We start from the raw sequence: 24,276 nt of genomic DNA, 5'->3' as shown, positions 1-24,276 counted from the left end.
ATGATATCAATCACTGGGTTGCCTTGCCCAGACGCGATTGAGGCGTAGAACACAGACAATAAAGCAATACACATTACTAATACTAAAACATATCACACCTGCTTGACAAAAACAGATGTTTAAATACGAGCAGATATTTAACAACGATAAGTGTCCACGTGCAGGTCTACTGATCCAGGGACTATCTGAGATATGCACAACACAATGATTCATTTATACTTAAATGCACCTGTTACCAACATACAATACCCCAGCTAGAACATGAAGTTAAGATAAGCATGACTGATCACGCCATACTGCGTTGTGAACTACTGCACTGACATGTCGCTATTTATAAAGCTAACTGCATATTTATGGAATTTCCAGTCTACTTTCGATTTAACGTTTACAAATAGCCTCGCGTTGCAATGGCAGGGACGTGTTGCAAAGAAGGTTTGTGTATCTCTCTCTCTCTCTCTCTCTCTCTCTCTCTCTCTCTCTCTCTCTCTCTCTCTCTCTCTCCATTTCATTATTTTGAAGTCTGGGAAGTAAATGTTGCAGATTTCTGATCATGTATACTGCCAACGCATTATCGTGTCCTATATCACATATTCGCAATGTTCAGAGAGTGCTGCTGTTGAGCTCAGCATGTTTGCAGTGAGGCATGTGCAGTAACAACAGGAAACAGACAGGTAGACGAGTCACTGCACACTTTAGTTAATTGGGCACATTGTGTTTCCTTGGCAACGTAGTAACATAAACAGGGGTATGTGACCTTATAAAAATGCGGGTTAAACCTTGTTACAATTCCTAATATAAACATTTCTCTTAATGTAACCGAATTACATTAAGGGTTGCGGGTTAACTCTTGTCACAACCCTTAATGTAAACATTACTCTTAATGTAACAAAATGACAAGAAGGGTTGTGGGTTAACCCTTGTTACAATTCTTAATGTAAACATTACTCTTAATGTCACCAAATTACATAAAGAGTAGCGGGTTAACCCTTGTTACAATTCCTAATATAAACATTTCTCTTAATGTAACCGTATTACATTAAGGGTTGCGGGTTAACCCTTGTTACAATTCCTAATATAAACATTTCTCTTAATGTAACGGAATTACATTAAGAGTTGCCGGTTAACCCTTGGTTAACCCTTGGTTAACCCTTGTAAAAATTACTCTTAATGCATTTTGTTTACGTCAAGGGTTGCGGGTTAATCCTCGTTACAACTCTTAATGTAAAATTACTCTTAATGTAAAACAATTACATCAAGGGTTGAAGTGACAGCTAGATATTTTTTTTTACATTTTGGGTTATCACTATGAAATGCTTATCAGACATTCATGAAACTTCGCAGATTTAATTGATCGTTACATTGTCTAAATGTGCAAATGACCTTTTCTATATTCCCTCGCTACAACGACCACCTGGTTGCTATAAGCAGGTTTTGTAAAAGGGTTTATGACTCTGACCCTTTTAAACGATTTATATCAAACTTACTGTAGTACAAAGGTTAATATGCAAGGTAACCTCTCTTCCGTTACTATCCTAACACCATACAGAAGGAACGGAGGACTCTGGTTGATGAAATGTAGTTATTTTCCGATTTTGTTCAATGTGTATATGTGTTATGGAAACCCTAACACAATGCCCACACCCATGAACCTATAACTGCTTCGGCGAATGCGACTTTCGGTGGAGTCATTTTGGAGGGGACCAGACCAAGTCGTACATGGTGGTGAGTTGTTAGAATGATCCATTAACAGAGTTTTATGCATAACATAATGGACATTTTGAAGCAGTATCACGTATATATTAGGCATACACCAGAACCATATCATATCAACAACAACAGGAAGTCGAATACAATGATCATTTTGTTTTTAAAAAACACCAGTTCGTACCGTGTCAAGTCAAATATAGCCATGAAAAGAGAATTCTTATTACAATATAAAGCATATATTTTGCGGATGTGAAGTCTATACCTTTTCTATAGCAGTTTAGCATATCGTATAGTATCCTGTAGTTTTTCCTTGTGCTGATCATCCTCACCTACTTTCAAAGAGAGCACTAAAAAGTCAGGGAAATAGTCTTAAATATGGTTAAGTAGCTAAATTCCGACCAATCAGAGGACTCCGTTCCTTTGCTATTGTAATAAAATGTGCTTTGTGTGCAAAAATATATCAAAATATCTTTGAACGAAATCGAACATCTAATTTTCGGGCAATCAGTTGCATCATTTACATTGTCAAAATTTCAAATACATTGTTCCTCAATTCCAACTTTGAACAAAATCTCTAAATACCCATCCGTCAGCTCTGCAGATGCTGCTTTCTGTAGTAACGTAAATAAAGTCAAATTGTATAGTGTCCTAAGATACACCTGTGTACCAAGACTGAAAATCGGCAAAATGGTGTGTTAGTAATGACAACTTAAAGAAACCTGGGTTCACTGCTTCTAGTTCAGAAAGTTAGACATTGCCACGGCTAGAATCCACGAATGTGGCATTGAACTCCTTTAGCACCCACCTCAGTCTCCTCATCTCCCCAAGCCTGACGAAGGATTCAGCTGGAACCAATTCGACTCGAACGATGACGTCCCAGTGGACGCTGGAATACAATCCCTCCAACATCGTTGGCATCACTGTATCAATGTGGAAGGGCATTGTGTTGAAAAAAAAATCAATTTATTATCACGTCTTTCAATGTGAGGCTCAAAACTTATCAATCCCTCCTCGTATGAATCATACTGCTGTAGTAGTACAACTATAGTGCATGTAGTGGTTTATCGAACATTTGGCCTCACTAAGGTTCATTCTAAAATCCCGGATATAATAGTGAGTGAGTATGGTTTTATGCTGCTTTTAGTAATATTCTTGTCAATATCAGGGAGGGGGACACCAGAAATGGGCTTCAGACATTGTACACATTGTACCCATGTACGGAATCGAACCCGGGTCTTCGGCGAACACTTTAACAAGTAGGCTACTCCACCAACCCCCGGATATAATAGGTCCTAAGTATATTGTATGATAACACGAAATCAACCAAGTCCATAGGTCGCGGGGGTTGCTGAGAACCTACTCGATTCCCAATTTCCAGGGGGTCTACTAATACATGAGCTGCAAATAGGATCGGGAAACTAAAACAAAATGGCAGCAATAAAAGCTTTTTTTACTAAACTGATATCTGTCTGGAACCTTTAAAAGATACAAGAATTTGCACAAGGTTGTGTTGACAGTTGAATGGAACTAGTTACAGCACCACTCAGTAAGGTTTTCACTGAAACACCATATTTCATCGTGTGAAAAACATTTGTCTGAGCAATAAAGAAGTTTCAAAAGAAAAGGCAAATAAATACACAAACGACCATAGTGCATATCATGTGAGCAGCTTTGAGCGTTGGAACCTCAGGTAGAAAAATATAAGCACCCTGTTTTGTCATGTGTTTGCGAGTTAACTGTCGGACCTAGCAACCTAGAACAATATCACACATTCATTTTATTTATTTTTGTTACAGACATGGACCTGTCTGCTGTCATGAAGGAACATCTGACATGCAGCATCTGTCAAGACAAATATAATGACCCGAGAGGCCTCCCATGTCAACATGCATTCTGTTACGAATGTCTGAACAACCACATTATTGCCACTGTTGAAGAAAAAAGAAGCTTCAAATGCCCACTTTGCCGAAAATCAACACGACCAAAAAATCCAAGCAAAAGAAAAGAGACCTGGGCTAATCAATTCAAACACGATTTCAAGCTGACAAATATACTTGAGGGTTTGCAACCATATGGTAATCAGTTTTAATTTCTTTTCGTATTATTGTGTTAAAGATTTATTGGTGAATATTTCTTTTAAATTTCAATATAGCTGTACATGGTAACTTCCCCATTACACATATAGAAAATATTGTTTTCTATTCAGTAATTGTGATACTCCATTGCGTTGTTATTTGTTATATTGTGTGGAATTTACACAGCTCTTATACATCGTTCTATTTTTGTTATATTTATATTTGACAATAGTCTGTGCATGTATATCCTTTTGCAGTGCCAGGTATGGAAGTCAAGTGTCACATTGCATATTTTTACTTTATCTTCATAGTCCCTGAGGCCACTTCAGGGAGTGGGACAGTTGCTGGGACATCAACAGCAGCAGCATCGTCAGCAGCAGCTTCAGTGGCATCGCCCTCGGACATGCCAACTTCCAGGATGCCCAGACCCAAAATGCCACCTTTACCCGAGCTGAGGCAGGAACCACGGCAAGTGCTAGTTGGAACAATTCAGAATATTGCCCATACCGAACGTAACGAACAGATCCAACATCATGATATCCAGAGTAGCTCCATACCGCACACAGATGATGCAAACGCCTTGCAAGAAGCCAGTTGTGACAAGAGCAACCGTGCAATTTTGGGATCCGTTGAGACATGTATCCCCCTTGCTGCTGGGGATCAGGTTAGCTATGACCTCAAGGTTCTTGTTCAGGGCAAGAAGAGAATAATACTGACCCCTCATGTTGAGGCGAAGAAACTTCTTGCTATAACACTTAATCCAAAAATGGAAGAGGTCAGCAGATGTTCCCTTGACCTTGATGCAACACCTAGTCGCATATGCAAGATCGACAACAACGTAGTGGCCATAACAACGTCAGATCCAAATACAATTGCACTCTATAGAATGGAGGATGAGCTTCTCTTTCAAAATCGAATTCAAACGAAGAAAAGCTATGATGGAATTGCATGTTTGGAAGATGGGCTATTTGTAGTGACACATCTAACAGATGTTGACTTCATTGACTTTGAGGGTAAAGTACTGGCCGAGCACAAAATCACAACGCCCAATGTGTTGAGACCAGACAATTGTTATGTCTCTGTCACTCCAGGTGGGGAAATAATCACCACTGATATTTCTGGAAATACCCTGTCATGTCTTAAACGGAACGGTAAATTGTTTTGGCAGAAGAAGAAGAAGAAGAGGAAGAGTTATGAATACCCAATGGGAACTGCTGTCGACTCCAGTGGTGCCATTTTCTTGGCTGAACATAACTTCGGAACAATTTTGCAGCTGGACAAATTGGGTTCAGTGGTTGGTAACGTTGTGGAGAAATCAGAGCGATTCAGAAAGCCGTCCGCCATTGCTTTAGACAACACAGGGTATATGTTTGTAATTTGTGACTATAATTTCGTTGCTGTTGTGAAGCTATCAGACCATAATTCGTAGAACAAACATGGTTATTCATACTCTGCATCACAACATTGATTATGATACTCTTTTCGCTGTGCATGCTCAGGCAGCAGAGAAGCTGAATTGAAACTTTCCTTTGATACGTTCGAACAGATTCATTGATGGTGAAAGTCATTTGACCAAGGATACAATCAATAAACTTGAGACACTTCAACGACGCTTAAACAGTATTTCAGTTATAGCACGGGTGTCGGCTTAATGTTGCAGGAAACATCGAAGTGAAGCAAATGACCATCATGGTCGATACGCCTGGGATCAAATCAGGGCGAATCAATGTCCATTTCAAAAGAATCCAAGAATCCAACTATACACACGATTGGCGACGCCGATGACGTCAGACAAATGCTGACAGCGCTGATCCGACACAATCAGGATTGCATGCTCTACGAAGCTGTTTTTAATTATTTTGTCATGGATGAAGCAAACTGTGATGTGAGAGTGTATTTTATGCACTACCCTTGTACATATATTTATGAGCTGACGCCTAGGTCGGAGTTGGACGGTTGAGAAGATTGTCACCTTCTTATTCAACACTTAATCTGTAAGTGTTAACATTGTAACTGTATAAAATGTCTCACTTCATGTAGATCCTAATAACAATCCGGAGATTCAGCAGGACATATTCGCACGGCTCAGAGGTTATGTTAGGACTCCCCTTATCATGTTGCATATGATGTTAGAGCAGGTATTCCGCTCATTGTGTATATATTATTTAGGAGATAAACCTACTGTTCTTTGGAATTTGATGTAGTCCCGCTGTAGAGTAGATACCTCTTGTTAGCTGAAGTGCGGTGTTTCAAATGTATAAATAAGAGGTATCTACTCAACAGTGGGACAACATCAAATTTCACAACACAGTAGGTTTATCTCCATTCTACCATGACGGCAACAGCGCTTTGAAAACGGTGCTCTCATGCAACGCGTGGCTTGTTTTCAAAAAGAAGTTGACAAATAACCTCCAAACTTAGTTCAAAGATAGATGTTTTAATTTTATCGCAACCTGCTGTGCACTGTTTGGACTCACCAAGTCATTTCTTGGAAATCAGCGAGGGACGTCACTTCTTGGAAATCGAATATGCCATTTCCATTGTAGGTTTGAAAACATTTCTCCAACAAACGTTATGAATTAACTTTTATTTTATTTTTATTTATTTTACATGTGTAAATATTATTAGTTAGTTTGCAATTACCCCAAGTAAATATTTAAAAAGATTCAAAATAAATGCCTCACCCCCCGAACTTGGATGTGGCAGAACTTGACCTACACCACGGTTACTCACTCCTCACAAAAGTCAATGGCTGACAATGTTGAGTTTACATTTTCCTTGCCTCAGACAAGTTACACGAAGCAAAATGACAACCCCGATCTATGACGTGATTCAACATTAACCTGTAGATTTACTTGGAGTTAACATGCTGGTACAATATGATTACCAATGGAACTGAGTATTACCAAAAAGCCGCTTATAAGGCTCCAGACCAACGGGATATTTTGACCCGAGGAATCTGCATGATTTGACCTGCCAATTTCAAGATTTCAACATTCAAAGCGAGCGTGTGAAAGCAGTGAGATACTTTTGGCCCACAAATAGTGGGGAGTGTTCTGAAATTAATTTCATCAAGTTTGATAAGCTGTGATTTGAGTGATGTTGGGACATTGTTTTCGAAGGGAGGATTGTTTTCTGATGGACTTTCAAATCCCCTCCTGTCAATTCCTTACCGTGGTGGTTGACAATGAATATCGATCACAAAAAGGTTTGTAAACAACATGTTGTCATGAATAAAGTATATTTTAACCCATATAATGTTATTTTTTACTTTCGTTGTTGTTTCAATGACGAAATTGCCTGTTCCGAATCGCCATCAAACAGTTTCATAAACATTTCATTTGCATGCAAAAGAATATTTCTTCATAAAGTCTTGCAATGTCATCATCAGGATTCTGGCCTAAAACATCATATCGTTACCAAAAACATCTGATATCAAACTACTTTACTTCCTCTGTTAGATGCTAGACCATCTATCATTTCCGCGAGAGGATTTACCCCAGCATGTATTAGAGACCTGGCTAGTATAAGAGACCCAGCGTGTAACAGAGGACATATCGATACATGGGCTTTCGATGTATTCATGGGCACGTTTTTTGTGTGAAAAGGCTTAATATATTTAAAATGGGGTTTCCTTAGCAAAAAGGAAACCTCTTTTTGACCAATCATAATCAAGCATTCTTCAATGTTGTAAATTGCTAGGATTTTATATTGAGACTAGATCTTTTTTTCAGCTACAGCTGCAAGAACATTTATGTTTTTAATTAAAACCATGAGCCAAATTAGTTTTGCTAAAGAAGACATGGCAAAGATGTAATTTTGTGTGACAATTTCTCATTTTTCAAACAATATGAAGCATGACTATATCTTTCCCATATTAATATCTGTAGACAACATATTTTTTTCGATCCAAAAATAGCTCCAGCTAAATTTTTTGAGATAACAAAATAGCTCAAGTCACCGAGCCTGAGCACTCGATTCATTACAAAAGGATAAGCATAGGTTCCCCGAATCTATCATAACCCTAAAGGGTTGAAGAGTGAGTGAAATCAGGTGGAGTTAACGCCACTATTAATACATTTCTTCCAGCGAGAGTTTGTCAGATAATAGGGTTTAAGGGCGAGTACTGGATCCCTATTGGGTTGAAGAGTGAGTGTCGCCAACCATGTCTGAGACGTCAGGTGTTAACGCCACTATTGATACATTTCTTCCAGCGAGGGTTTGTCAGATAATAGGGTTTAAGAGCGAGTACTGGATCCCTATTGGGTTGAAGAGTGAGTGTCACCAACCATGTCTGAGACGTCAGGTGTTAACGCCACTATTGACACATAATAGGGCGATGTGAACAGTAGTCAACCATGTCACGATTTGTCAGCTTAAAGTGGAGGAAACCCTAAACGAACAGGGTATGGTTTAAACAAATCAAGCATCTTAATCAGAGTCAAACTGGACAATCATAATATGTTGGTGTGACTATGGGACGAAACTCGCGGCAATGTAGATGATTCGGCACTCTGTGCCCAATTACAGGGCCAATCTATGTCAATATAACAGATATGATATCCAGAGTAGCTCCATACCGCACACAGATGATGCAAACTCCTTGCAAGAAGCCAGTTGTGACAAGAGCAACCGTGCAATTTTGGCATCCGTTGAGACATGTATCCCCCTTGCTGCTGGGGATCAGGTTAGCTATGACCTCACGGTTCTTGTTCAGGGCAAGAAGAGAATAATACTGACCCCTCATTTCGAGGCGAAGAAACTTCTTGCTATTACACTTAATCCAAAAATGGAAGAGGTCAGCAGATGTTCCCTTGACATTGATGCAACACCTAGTCGCATATGCAAGATCGACAACAACGTCGTGGCAATCACAACGTCATATCCAAATACAATTGCACTCTATAGAATGGAGGATGAGCTTCTCTTTCAAAATCGAATTGAAACGAAGAAAATCTATGATGGAATTGCATGTTTGGAAGATGGGCTATTTGTAGTGACATTACAGGGCCAATCTATGTCAATATAACAGCCTTCACACACAAGTCTTTATAAGCACCGTGGGTTCACTTTTATTCGTTATTAGAGCAATGGCATAAAACAGTTACAGAAATACGAATGTACAAAAAAAGGTAACAGCAACAATTTCACACCACTGATGTCATATGGGAAGCAAGGGAGAGCTGATGAGCTGGGATATCTGCTTAGCATTATGAGCATTATATTTTTTCTCATTGTTTCCAGTTTCTCCTTCACAGAAAGAAGCATTTTTTTCACATCTTCATTTGTCAGGATAACCTGAGCGCCATTGAACATTTTATATGTTTGAAAACTAATTTAAAATGTCCAGTATTTCTGAAACAAATTATTTTCAACAACTCCTTATGTATACTGATATAAAAATAAAGGGTCATACTGAAACAGAATCGGTTTTTTAAGAAGAACTGTATTTGTGTGTCAGATATCTTAGAATTAAGGGAGATGGAACAATGTTTATTCTACTTAACGTTACTTTTCGTTCAAGGAGTGATTTGTTTCCCTTAATGGCTGTATCTTTGAAACTGTAGATGACATTTCCTGAAGAATTAAAGGGTAAACCAAGATATATGAAGCTGGGTAACACTTCCATCACGTCCCCATAACAATGCTATATATCCTGTTTAAAAGACCACCTCCCCGCCAAGTACCCTTTTTTGTTTCATACAATATATCCGCGCAGGCCTCAACAATACGTGCATGACAAGTCAGACATTTCAACAAAGAAGGACAATCTGGGAAACATTCATGTGATGGGTGTTCTTCACATCAATCCTTACAATGGCAGCTATGGTGACGGATTAGTATCATCTCCTACAGTGGTAACGCCACCCTATCTTCATTACCTCGACGTCACAACACCAATTTTCGAAGACAGCATGCCACGATAATTTATGTGTGTGTCACACAAGTTTAAAAAATGAAAAGCGAGGGAAGCATCTGTCCGGAAACAAAACACGATTTCAAATTTAAAAAGTGACATCACTATTTACCGTATTCACAAGTATGCCGGCGCCACATTGGTAGATTTTGAGCTCAATCGGTTGTTTTTTCATCTTGGTAAATCCCTATTATACCTCGTTTTCAAAACCATAATATTGATTGAAATATTCAGCATAAACTTCACGAATGAATGTATTGAATGAAAGTAAGCTATTGAACTGACAGTGAAAAAGAACATTAGGTGAACTGCCTGAGATATAAAAATGTTTGATCTTTATTTCTTGTGCAAACCACCAACATTAACTGTTAAATGAGTTTCTTCCCTCGAATCTAAAACTTCAGCCTCTTTAGTTTCACTCACAACTCGCCCTTTTCCGCAACCTGCAAGGAGACTCGTCCCCTTATGGATGAGTGTTATGTGCGAAAATACGGCAAACCAATCAGAATGCGCGTATGATTTCAAGTTCATCGTCAAAGAATCCCTCAGACATAATTTTTGATTTTACATGTCTTGCATCTAAAAATAGACCCAAGACACAGTTAAATGTGTTCAATCATACTGTATAATTCCACGTTTCCAGGTGTGCTTTAAATTGCATCTGAAATATATATAATATATGGGGACATATATGTGAACCATTACAGAACGAGTTAATTGAGACGGAACCTTGTCGCAAAAATGGCCATGAGAGGGGCACGAGTCGCTATTCGGCTTGTCCCGGAATAACACGAGTTGGTCACGAATGCTTTAGTTCTTGATCCAGGTGTCCCAGCCATCATCTTGTTCAAGGGAGCCAACTGTAGGTTTCCCGTCGGCGAAGATGCATGACGACGTAGTTGTGCTGTAACTGACGCCACGACATCCAGGGTGCAGGAGGCAGGCACTGCAGCAGTCTGTCCTTGACCTTGCAGACGCCGTCGCCAGAATAGCCGTCGACATCTTGGCTCTTGGCATCAGGAGAGTCCAGTACAGGCTGCCTAATGCATGTGTATAAACAGTTTGTTCACACAAAAGAAAGGAGTAATGCATATGTTCGACACATTAAAAAATACCACATGACATTTCCAGGTTCGATCACAAAACGTTAAAGGGTCTTGAAAACTTAAAGTACAAAAACATATCTTAAAACTTCACCTTGAATTAGCACCAAGGTGAATGGGTGCTTAATGCGTTAAGTGAAGGATACAACACGTTCCGAGGTTTTCGTTGAAAATGTAAACCCGCCTGGAAGGGAAAATCCTAAGGCCCGAAGGCCCGAAGGCCCGAAGGATCTTTCCGACCAGGCGGGTTTACATTTTCAACCAAAACCGAGGATAAGTGTTTTATCTGACTTATAAACCGAAAAAAAGAAACTTAAATCAACATTTATCAACATGTTTATGTTTCGAACATACTTTCCATGAACTTTAGGAAACGCGCGTAAAATATCTGTTGCTGGCGTACGGATCTTGAAAAGGACATTCTAAAAACCAGTGAGGCTTATCAACACCTCTGTAGCCTCGTGGTACACTCACTGGGCTACAGATATGAAGGTTGCGAGTTCGATCCTCGGGAATATAAAGAAAACATTTGTCATTTGATTTTACATTTCATTACATGTTACAATCTGAACAAATTGTTATATTAATAAAATACCCAGGACATTATATAAAATCCCAGGGACATTACAACGTCCCTGTTGAGGAGATTTAACCCGACTGGAAAGTAAAACCTCACAATAGGTTTTAATGCCTATAGAAAGAAGTCTTACTTAAAAGCGATCCCAATGAATAGGTTTATAAATATATATACTCAGCGTCTGATGGGTCACGCAGATAATAAGAGAAACCACGTCGCAATTTCAACTTCAAAGAGAGCATTTCAGATGCAGCTGGAATGAACCATATTATACCGACATTGAATGATTCACAAGTGCAAGTGCTGGAAGCGTTCAGGTTGCCGTTTTGGGGAGCTTTTCCCATTACCTTCTATCTCGCACTTTTCCTTGTTCTTAATTATCGATGTCTTTTTTCAGTTTCATAATAGCATCCAGTTGGTATGACGTATGTATAAAAAAAACATGTTCTTCTACTATTAATCACATTTTGAACATACTCAGACCTATTGACGCTTGTTGGCATACGTTTATTTTCGACACTCTACACAGACAGGTGACACTTCAAGAATGACGCTGAGAACAGAAAACAATCACATCTAGCACTACCATTACCCTGTTAATAACGAGAATACACTGACTCATACGACTCCATACATACATGACCTTCGTAATTGACAAGCTTAAGCTAAGACGTTGCATATCCATCAAATCTAAACAGAAACCTCTCAGACTTACATGGCTTGATGTCTTCACCGGCTCCAGTGCAGTTTCCGCCTAGTTCCGGAAGTGGGTTGTTGCAGTAACGGACCCGACGTTCCACAGTCGGCTCCCCTTGACAACGTGACAACTGTGTCCAGGGACTCCATCCGCCGTCTTTGTTGTCTGTGATAAACAAACTCAACATCTCTAAGCTCAGCCAGTTACCAGGAACACCACGTTTGTTTCTTGCAATAGGTGAGGTGAAATTAGGTTTAACGTCGCGTCCAAGGTTATTGCACTTATATCGCGACGTGCATGTGGGTGTGTGTGTGCTTATAATAGTCCGGACTTACGCCGATATATAGTGCTAGCTCACTGAGATATCATACCGCATAAATAACATAAATACTCCACTCAGGCACAGTATACTGACTCCGTGCCGACCAGTCCTTGCTTTAGCCCCTTTATGCCGAGCGCCAGACAGGGTAACAACAAGTATCATCTTTTAACGTATTTTGGTATGACGCGACTTGGGATCGAACCCCGGACCCTCCGCACTCCGGGGGGGCGCTCAAACACTAGACTACGGACGTTTCTTGCTATAAAACATCCTGTGAAAAACGTCAGGAATATTTATGACAAGGCTAATATTTTTGTTGCGATAATATTGTTCTTGCAGTAAGATTGTTACAGCTCCCAGACTGTTGTAGCAGGAAGATTGTTAATGCACGTCCCTTGGGCACACCGGAAATCTGTGATTGTGGGTTCGAATCCTGGTTCACCCCGATTATGTTCCTAGGTTTGTCAGCACCATCATCGTGGGTTTCACTAAAGTTGTTAACGTCTGTGACCTACATCACTTCGGGCGTTCCTCCCACATTGAGCTGACACGCCGCGATATGACAGGAATACAGTTAAATACTGAGTTTAACAATGCTCACTCATTCACTCTGTATTCTATCATCTGCGTTCCTTCAACATATGTCTTCTGCCCATCCTATCTATCGTAGGGGCGGTCGGGTAGCCTAGTGGTTAAAGCTCGTCACGCCGAAGACCCGTGTTCGATTCCCGACATGGGTACAATCTGAGAAGCCCATTTCTGGTGTCCCCCGCCGTGATATTGCTGGAATATTTCTAAAAGCGGCGTAAAAAGCCATATTCACTCACTCACTATCTATCTATTTTAAGTCAACATACCCGCAGATAGCGTTTGATTCTAACATTTTCAAGCTTGGGCCCGCTAATGTATATTTGACGTCAACAAGACTTTGACAAATCGCTAGGACAATCTTGGAACTATAACAATCTTAGCACTACAACAATTTAAGTGCAATGACAATCTTAGCCCAAGGGCAATCTTGGCACTACAACAATCTTAGCACTGTAATAGTCCTATAGCTACAACAATATTGGTGCTACAACAATTTCAGCGCAATAACTATCCTTAGCGCTTTGACTATCTCAGTGTTACAACAATCTAAGTGCTAGGACAATTTTAACACTATACCAATCTTAGCGCTATGACTATCTCAGTTCTACAATAATATTAAGGATGTCCGAATTTCCAAAATAGGGACTATTTAAACTGTTTTTTTCTGTCCGATATGTATCTACTGGAAAAACAATCACATGATCAGATTAGTGCAGTGAGTTTCATTCTGAATATGGTAGTATGTACGGACGGGACAAGTTTTGTTTGTTTGTTTGTTTGTTTGTTTGTTTGGTTGGTTGTTTGGTTGTTTTATTGGCGCTCTCAGCAATATTCTAAGTCAAGTATCTAACATGTACATCAGATTCTCATGTTGTCAATCACTGGGTTGTCTGGTCCAGACTCGATTAGTGACAGACCGCCGTCATATAGCTGGAATATTGCTGAGTGCGGCGTTAAACAACAAACAAACAAACAAACCTCACATAGCAATGAATAGAATATGCGAACGAAATACTTACAGAATTTCCATTGTCCTACTGCCCCAAAGCCAGATGATATCAGAGCATAGTTGACAGGGTGGGGGTCTGGATCATCCCATTCCACTATTCCGGACACCCCCGGGGTGTCTCCAGCACCCAGAGCGACCACGCCCCCTGACCAGCTCACCCAGTAGGGTTTGAAGCCACTGCAGCTTGCCATGGTCGGGTCATTCGTGTCAGCTTCTAAAGCACTTGAAGCCCCATCCCGAACTCCAAATTTGTGTTGCTCACCATACCCATCCAGTAAGATTTCGTAGAAGTTTTTAGTTGTGTCTCCGTAAAATTCCGCCAGGCCTACAAATCCATCATTACAAACCGTGACCTCGAATGTAAATGACGTGACGTTTGAGATGTCAAAGTGGTTATCCACCAGCTCGATGTATGTTGAGTATATATTGTTTGTCGTCAGCTGAACCAAGGCTGTCTTTGTACCTGGACATAGGGAAATGAAACGTATTAAGAGTAATTGAGTGAGTAACAACCTCAGTGTACAACTTGAGTGCACAACCTCAGTGTACAACTTGAGTGCACAACCTCAGTGAACAACTTGAGTGCACAACCTCAGTGAAAAACCTCAGTGAAAAACCTCAGTGAGCAACCTCATTGAACAACCTCAGTGTACAACCTCAGTGAACAACCTCAATTAACAACCTCAGTGTACAACTTGAGTGTACAACTTGAGTGCACAACCTCAGAGAACAACCTCAGTGTACAACTGGAGTGCACAACATCAGTGAACAACCTCAGTGCACAACCTCAGTGTACAACCTCAGTGAACAACCTCAGTGCACAACCTCAGTGTACAACCTCAGTGTACAACCTCAGTGAACAACCTCAGTGTACAACTTGAGTGTACAACTTGAGTGCACAACCTCAGTGTACAACCTCAGTGTACAACCTCAGTGAACAACCTCAGTGTACAACTTGAGTGTACAACTTGAGTGCACAACCTCAGTGAACAACCTCAGTGCACAACCTCAGTGTACAACCTCAGTGAACAACCTTAGTGAACAACCTCAGTGTACAACTTGAGTGCACATCCTCAGTGTACAACTTGAGTGCACAACCTCAGTGAACAACCTCAGTGTACAACTTGAGTGAGTGAGTGAGTGAGTTGGGTTAAACGCCGCTTTTAACAGTATTCCAGTTATATCACGGCGTGTCAGCTTAATGTGGGAGAAAAGCCCGAAGTGATGCAGGTCTCAGACGTTTACCACTTCGGGTACGGTGCTGACAAACCTACAAACATAATCGGGGCGAGACGGGATTTGAACCCACAATCACAGGTTTCTGGCGTGCCCAAGGGACGCAACTCTGCACAGCGAATTGCGGCGCCTTAGACGACTGGGCCATCCGTGTCGCGAAACGTATGAAGAAACGCATTGTGGAGGAACTGCAGTAGCTTGTGACAATGTACATAAGCATATATCAGACATATTTTGATAATCCACTGTACACACATGGAATATAAAATGGCAATTCAGGAGAATAACCATCCTAGATTTTCTGCCGAAACAGATTCCACATTATGCAGATTTGCATAAAGGGCAAATAGCTGTGGACATTACTTGAAAGGACAACTGAAAATCAGTGATGACACCACATAAATGCGACTTGCATGTTCCTCAGTCTAGGCATACACATACCAATGTTATAATTTCAATGACTAAAAGTTTATACTACGGTTATAACAAACTCACAGGAACCACTAATTTTAGTTCGGAATAACCGTAGTTCGTTATAAGCATTTATACAGCAAATATACAACAAATGGCCGGGACTAAAAGGGAAGTTTGTTATATCGGTCAGTTCGTTATAAGCGTGTTCGCTATAAACTTAGTTTACTGTATTAAGAAAATACTTTGGCAGTGTTTTTTTAGTAAACAGAATCAAAAGACAATTTTACACAAATTTAAATGAATGTTCAAGTTTCTAGGGAAGGCATCGATTGGGTTTGACTGATCTGTCTAAAATGAAATTCCCGTGCACATAATGTTGGAGATCATATGTCTCTTTATTGGTACCCTCAAGTGAAGTTATGTACTGGCTAGTTTTCAATCATTGTAATCATTGATCTACGGGGCCACTGATTGATGGTAAGACACGTGCGTCTCACATGGGACACCCAAGAAAAAACGTCAACTTCGATGACAAGTAGGGTTAAAACACGAGACGATATTCTGTCTCGATTACCCGCTAGGATTAGATTTCATTGGGCATAAAAGACAAAATAAAGGTGACAATTATATAAATGGATCACTAAAAATTAGGTCTTCGCGAAAACGATAAACAACTCCTGCCCAGTTTGTACCACCCTCCACTCACAAAATTTGCTTAAGACCCGTGAAGATCCGGGGTAGAATTGGTCTTCAGCAACCCATGCTTGCCGTAAAAGACCACCAGCTTGTCGTAAGAGGCGACTAACGGGATCGGGTGGTCAGGCTCGCTGACTTGGTTGATGCATGTCATCGATCCCAATTGCGTGGATAGACGCTCATAATATCAGGATTGCCTGTTCCAGACTCGATTATTTACAGACCGCCGTCATATAGCTGGAATACTGCTGAGTGCGGCGTTAAACAACAAATAAAACAAAACAAACCAATATGCTTAAAAGGGACATGTTTGTTTGTTGCCTGGTGCTGCAGAACAATACGTCTGTCATGGGACGGCCTCTAAACAAACCAGACAGTCAAGGGATCGATGGACCAGACAAAACATTGTCACGATTACGTGACGGTTTTTTTTAAACTACCAACGACGTGTTAATTCATAATAGATGTGAAATGTCAGAAGCAACCAGATGAGGCCTTTACCTTTGTCGCGACCAACAGAAGGAGTTTCAGACCTCAGTCCTGTGCTGGCTGAAGGTTTCAAATTGAAGGCACGTGTTGTGTTACAGGGTGAGGTGAGGTGGTGTGAGGTGAGGTGTGGTGAGGTGAGGTGAGGTGAGGTGAGGTGAGGTGAGGTGAGGTATGGTGAGGTGTGGTGAGGTGAGGTGAGGTGAGGTGAGGTGAAATTGGGTGTTTAACGTCGCGTCCAAGAGCATTGCACTTATATAGCGACGTGCACGGACGTGTGTGTGTGTGGCTGCTTGTATTAGTCCGGACTGATACCGATTTACAGTGCCAGCCAAATGAGATACCATGCCGCAGTTTAACATGAATACCCCACTCAGACACAGTATACTGACTCCGTGCCGACCAGTTCCTGTTTTAGCCCCTTAATGCCGAGCGCCAGACAGGGTAACAACAAGTACCATCTTGTCGTGTTACAAATACCACGTTACTGCAGCCTGAAGCATAATGCTGATGTACAGTGTGTACTGTAAGTCTTTCGATGAGTCAATAACCTTGACACTAAACATGATCTAGATACGTGGACAAAAAAGAAAGAGCTCATCGTTGTGATGTGTTTTGTATTATCATCAGTCATAATACATTATTCAGTGTTTTATTGATACTACTCCTGGTGACCCTGGACTTCATCAGATGTCATCAATATTCTTGTCAATATCAAACCCCAACGGAGAGGACAATTATGTAAATTACGCAATCCGCGCCGCTGATAAGTTTCACACATATCTAGCTACACACACGTGTCTCAGGCGGTTGATTGGCCCGAGTGCTACTGTAAAACGTTAACAACACCACGTGACTTTGGGATCCAAAGCGAGGCAAGATATTCGATGGTGGAGTTCTGTGACGTCTTTAAATCGACTACCTTCGTAATAAAGGGGAATGCATATCGTATGATGCATGCCAAACTGGCGACGGGGGCGTTGCATTTCATGGTGATTGGTTCTGCCTGGCCTTGCGAACAGATATCAGCAACTGGAGCGATTAATATAAACACTTAACACAATGAACGAGATGGCGTGGTCGTCACATTGTTGCACACAGAGATACAACAATGTGCTGTATTAATAAGGGCACTTAACACAATGAACGAGATGGCGTGGTCGTCACATTGTTGCACACAGAGATACAACAATGTACTGTATTAATAAGGGCACTTAACACAATGAACGAGATGGCGTGGTCGTCACATTGTTGCACACAGAGATACAACAATGTGCTGTATCAATAAGGGCACTTCACGCAATGAACGAAATGGCGTGGTCGTCACATTGTTGCACACAGAGATACAACAATGTACTGTATTAGTAAGGGCACTTAACACGATGAACGAAATGGCGTGGTCGTCACATTGTTGCACACAGGAACAACACCACAACAATGTACTGTATTGATAAGGGAATTGACACAATGAACGAGATGGCGTGGTCGTCACATTGTTGCATGCGTAAACAACACCACAACAATGTACTGTATTAATAAGGGCACTTCACGCAATGAACGAGATGGCGTGGTTGTCACATTGTTGCATACAGAAACAACACCACAACCATGTACTGTATTAAAAAGGGCACTTCACGCAATGAACGAGATGGCGTGGTTGTCACATTGTTGCACGCGTAAACAAAACACCACAACCATGTACTGTATTAATAAGGGCACTTGACACAATGAACGAGATGGCGTGGTTGTCACATTGTTGCATGCGTAGACAACACCACAACAATGTACTGTATTAATAAGGGCACTTCACGCAATGAACGAGATAGCGTGGTTGTCACATTGTTGCATGCGTAAACAAAACACCACAACCATGTACTGTATTAATAAGGGCACTTGACACAATGAACGAGATGGCGTGGTTGTCACATTGTTGCATGCGTAGACAACACCACAACAATGTACTGTATTAATAAGGGCACTTCACGCAATGAACGAGATGGCGTGGTCGTCACATTGTTGCATACAGAAACAACACCACAACCATGTACTGTATTAATAAGGGCACTTCACGCAATGAACGAGATGGCGTGGTTGTCACGTTGTTGCATACAGAAACAACACCACAACCATGTACTGTATTAATAAGGGCACTTCACGCAATGAACGAGATGGCGTGGTTGTCACATTGTTGCATACAGAAACAACACCACAACCATGTACTGTATTAATAAGGGCACTTCACGCAATGAACGAGATGGCGTGGTTGTCACATTGTTGCATACAGAAACAACACTACAACCATGTACTGTATTAATAAGGGAATTAACACAGTGAACGAAATGGCGAGGTCGTCACATTGTTGCATACAGAGACAACACCACAACTTTGTACTGTATTAATAAGGACACTTAACACAATGGACGACATAATGTGGTCGTAACGCACGCACGCACGCACGCACGCACGCACGCACGCACACACACACACACACGAATATTATGGATCTTCTTCACGTTTAATATTGATTCGTAGATTTAATTTTTTTTATAATTTCTCCAACAACACGTAGGTTAATATGTTATATAATTATGGAATTTTCTCCTGTCATAAAAACAAATGTATATACTGCTCTTATCACGATATGACGGATTACAGCCTACATGACTTGATACTTCAACACGACGCCCATTATCACTCAGCAAAGTTCCAGCTTATATGACAACGCCCTGTAAATAATAGAGTCTGGACCAAACAATCCAGTGAATGATATCAGGAGCATCGATCCACGCCGTTGGGATACGATGACATGCATCAACCAAGTCAACGAGCATGACCTCCCGATCCCGTTAGTCGCCTCTTACAAGCATGGGTTGCTGAAGACCTATTCTAAACAGGATCTTCACTGGTCTACTGACAATAATGCATTGAAGGACTACCAATGGTGATTATTGGTTTAAGAGTCGTGTATGATGGACAAACCATCGACTGACACTCCCAATACAAAACAGAGAGTTACTTTCAATACAGAAATAGAAGAGTATTAGATAGAGGAGCATGTGGGAATTGTTGCTGGCCAGTGTCTAGAAACTCTGTTTTCAGAAGACGATGGTCATGAGAAATTGAAAATAGCCAATATTGCACACGATGTGCAGTCACAGAAGAAATGGTTCCTGAAGTTTGCGTGGAGACTTAATTCTCTGAAAAGACTTGATTAGTATTGATATATTCTTAAAAAAAACATTATAACCTATCATGCAACACTGTGTCTGTACCGGGTTCAGCAACTTAAAACAACAGTCGTATTACTATCTGCTGGGATAAAACTATTAACATTCACAGGACATGTATTTCCTTTGGGAAATTATCGAGGAATGTTTGCTTGGTAGTCAGTAGTAATGCATCTATGGAGGTGTTCGATGTGGTTAGGGGGACTCCACTGGCTAAGGGTGTTTGCCTTTATGTGAAACCATTGTCCATGACTGGTACACGATGCTTCGTTTCAGCTGCCATCGTCTAATCTCCACGGAATTAAGCCTTAGTGGTGAGGATCGTGTTTGGCATGGTTGTGATATCATGATATTAATACCTGAATGTTTCATTTGTCCGAATCGTGTTAGCTGGTCTGCAATTCAGAAATTTAAAAAAATAATTTGTCATTTTTTTTCTGAAATTCACGCCTACTTTTGAACTGTTCTTTGTATAGGGTAGCCCAGTTGCCGAGGTGCCTTACATTTCCACATATCCCAGTACTAGCAGAGGTTACAATATTTCATTTATATAACGCCACACGTGTCGGCTTAATGCGGGAGGAAGATCCTGCAGTGATGATGGTCTTGGTGAAACGAGGCAGACTGAGGATCATAACCAAGGCGACTCTGGGATTCGAACCCACGATCGACGGATACTGCACAGCATCTTTCCACGCCTTATATGGCTGTACTGACGCAGATTGGTGGAAATGAAATTTGATGTAAATGATTCCATTTACAGAGGTTGATTTACAATGAGTTTGGACTATTAAATTTTGAAACAGGTTTGAACCTACGTTCCCTGGCCTGTTTATGTTTCTCATACATTTGTTTGTTTGTTTGTTTGTTTGTGTTGTTGTTTTTATGCCGCACTCAGCAATATCCCAGATATATGTCGGTCGTCTGTAAGTAACCAGGCAGTCCAACAATAGACATCATGAGCATCGATATATGCATTTGAGATACGATGACATGCATCAACCAAGTCAGCGACACTGACCACCCTATCTCGTTAGTCGCCTTTGCTAGCTAGCTTTGTTGCATCTTACGACAAGCATGCATGAGAGAGAGAGAGAGAGAGAGAGAGGGAGAGAAAGAGAGAGTGAGAGAGAGAGAGAGAGAGAGAGAGAGAGAGAGAGAGAGAGAGACACAGAGAGAGAGAGAGAGAGAGTATTCCAGTTATATCACGGCGTGTCAGCTTAATGTGGGAGGAAAGCCTGAAGTGATGCAGGTCTCAGACGTTTACCACTTTGGTGAAACCTACGAGCATGGGTATGGTGCTGACAAACCTAGAAACATTATCGGGGCCAACGGGGATTCCAACCCTGGGTCATAGTTTTCTGGCGTGCACATCGAATTGCGGCGCCTTAGACGAATGGGGCTCTAGTTCTCACGTGTTGACATTTAGAATATTGTGACAAAAAAACCTTTGCGACACTTGCCTTTTAGAAACAAATATGATGAAATGGTCTCCAATTTCGGCGACTACGACAATGGCCGCGGTCGAAATTGTAATCATGCTGACCTGTTCGCTGAGAAAGAGGTACGCATACCAATGAAAACCTTATTACGAACTACGGTTATAAAGAACTAAAAATAGTGGTCCCTTTGAGTTCGTTATAACCGTAGTTTATTACATATAGTTATAATCGACTCAAAATAGCCCTGAAAAACCATATCATATTACATTCTATGTTTGTTTCTTGTTTAACGAATCACTCGGCAATATTCCAGCTTACGACAAACATAGTCAGTCGCCTTTTACGGCAAGCTGTGGTGCTGAAGACCAATTTTAACCCGGATCTTCACGGGTTTTAATTAAGGTATTACCAAGAGCTGTGGGCAGCCATGTGTGCAATTTAATATTGTGTTAGTGTTCAAATAAGTTGTGTTAACAACTTATGTTAAGTTAATTAAGCAGGGTCTTACCTTTCAAAAGAACAAGCACAAGGATAAACGTGGATATGTTGCGAGCGGTTAACATGTTGTTGTCATTCAATCACGTTGTGCTTGCGTCAACCTCCTGCCTCGCTTTAAAAGTGTCTTGTAAGTTCGCCCACCAAACACTTTATCCAAGCTGGCAACTGGGTCCCTGTGTTGTTTGCGATTGTTAATTGATGGTGCCATCACGATTCTGTTATTGCTTCCAGTCGACGCGTTCTTGTTGCACGCTCAGTGTGTTATCAATACACGATCTTGTCTCCAAGGACGTCTCAATAGAATTCAGTTATTAAGAATTCATGTCCCGTACGTGTTCTGCACCGATTCATATTTTTCATATTTCTAAGCTGACAAAAACTTTTGCGACAACGTTATATGATTTCTCTGTCAACCTGATGCTCTGATAATCACAGGTGACTCCTCTATGGTTGATAATAACAGTGAGTGAGCTGGGTTTAACGCCGCTTTTAACAGTATTCCAGTTATATCGCGGCGTGTCAGCTTAATGTTGGAGGAAAGCCCGAAGTGATGCAGGTCTCAGACGTTTACCACTTCGGTGAAACCCACGAGCACGGGTATGGAGCTGAAAAACCTAGAAACATAATCGGGGTGAACCAGGATTCGAACCCACAATCATAGGTTTCTGGCATTTCCAAGGGACGCAACTCTGCACAGTGAATCGCGGCGCCTTAGACGACTGGGCCACCCGTGTCCCCTGATAAAAACCACCTTCCATTCGTCTAAGGCGAACACCCCTTTTCAGTCTTGGGGAAACTTACACGTCTTTACGATCCAACACCCCTCTTCAGTCTTCGGGAAACTTACACGTCTTTACGATCCAACACCCCTCTTCAGTCTTGGGGAAACTTACACGTCTTTACGATCCAACACACCTTTTTGGTCTTAGGGAAACTTACAATTCTTTACAATCCAATACCCCTCTTCAGTCTTGGGGAAACTTACACGTCTTTACGATCCCACACCCCTTTTCAGTCTTGGGGAAACTTACACGTCTTTACGATCCAACACCCGTTTTCGGTCTTAGGGAAACTTACACGTCTTTACGATCCAACACCCCTTTTCAGTCTTGGGGAAACTTGCACGTCTCTACGATCCAACACCCCTTTTCGGACTTGGGGAAACTTACACGTCTTTACGATCCAACACCTTTTCGGACTTGGGGAAACTTACACGCCTTTACGATCCAACACCCCTTTTCGGTCTTAGGGTTAGTTTGGTTAGGACAAGGGTTAGCCATAAATTCTTACCTTTTCAAGCGTTAATACGGTTAATCCGGTTGGTCGGTCATGTTGACATAAACAATGGCGAGTGGTATTTCAAGAAAAGATGAATGGGAGAGCGGACCGTGACGTCACACGCATGCGCAATTCAATTGGATCTGAAAAAGTGCGCCCGGTAAAGTGCATATGTTCTGTGCCTTTGGGTAACGATCGCCTCCGTGGTCCAGTGGTAGAGCGTCCGCCCGGAGAGCGGAAGGTCCGGGGTTCGATCCCCGACCGCGTCATACCAAAAGACGTTAAAAGATGGTACTTGTTGTTACCCTGTCTGGCGCTTGGCATTAAGGGGCTAAAACAGGGACTGGTCGGCTCGGAGTCAGTATACTGTGTCTGAGTGGGGTATTCATGTTAAACTGCGGCATGGTATCTCAGTGGGCTAGCACTATAAATCGGCATCAGTCCGGTCATGGAGTGTCAACAAGGACGATGCCAAATGCCTGTGGGCCTCCAACAGGCGGCACCAAGGATACCAAGAGAGTATACTCAAGCAGAAACATTAGACATAATGTACCACCAGATTGGCCCATGAGCCACCGCCTTCTCTTGGCAAAAGTGCAAATAATTCATCATATAAGCATACATATTTGGTTTGAATACAATTCAAGCAGAAGTTAAATTTGCAAAATGAAAACTAAATTGGGTCAAATCTGTGCTGATAAAGATAATACACAGGGCTCGGCATGACCAGCCGATTGATAGGACCGGGCCCATCCTACCACCCGTCTAGGTGAAGTAAGGGTCGAAGTGGTGTATTGGGCAAAGGAACGATATTCCTGGAACCAGTGCCCTCAACCACCAGAATCCCGTCCTCCGCCGACACAGGGGCGCAACCCACGGAGAACAGGTTGCCCAATTCGGTCGCCTTTTACGCCTGTATCTGTATGTGTGTATAGTGCCGCGTGTTTACCTGTACATGTGTGTTTATCTGTTCGTGAGTGTGTGTATACACGTGTATCTGT

General features: G+C 41.4%; 2 protein-coding genes across 2 annotated transcripts; one reads left to right on the top strand and one right to left on the bottom strand.

Annotated features, from left to right (window-relative positions):
• Window positions 1–400: 400 nt before the first annotated feature.
• On the top strand, window positions 401–7,070 carry LOC124111671. Its single transcript, XM_046471429.2, has 3 exons — window positions 401–432; window positions 3,504–3,782; window positions 4,094–7,070. Exons 1-3 carry the CDS (start codon window positions 408–410, stop codon window positions 5,209–5,211), a joined length of 1,422 nt encoding a protein of 473 aa, XP_046327385.1. The 5' UTR covers window positions 401–407; the 3' UTR covers window positions 5,212–7,070.
• A 3,274-nt stretch (window positions 7,071–10,344) lies between these two features.
• LOC124111642 lies at window positions 10,345–22,189 on the bottom strand. Its single transcript, XM_046471397.2, has 4 exons — window positions 22,008–22,189; window positions 14,009–14,461; window positions 12,095–12,241; window positions 10,345–10,739 (listed from the first exon to the last, which is right to left on the bottom strand). The coding sequence occupies exons 1-4, from the start codon at window positions 22,060–22,062 to the stop codon at window positions 10,510–10,512; spliced, it is 885 nt and encodes a 294-aa protein (XP_046327353.1). The 5' UTR covers window positions 22,063–22,189; the 3' UTR covers window positions 10,345–10,509.
• Window positions 22,190–24,276: the final 2,087 nt, after the last annotated feature.

The sequence above is a fragment of the Haliotis rufescens genome, unplaced genomic scaffold (assembly GCF_023055435.1).
Source record: "Haliotis rufescens isolate VD_foot unplaced genomic scaffold, xgHalRufe1.0.p SCAF_77, whole genome shotgun sequence".
Taxonomy (NCBI): domain Eukaryota; kingdom Metazoa; phylum Mollusca; class Gastropoda; order Lepetellida; family Haliotidae; genus Haliotis; species Haliotis rufescens.
The sequence above is the reverse complement of the archived record's forward strand: the minus strand, read 5'-3'. Positions and strand labels throughout refer to the sequence as shown.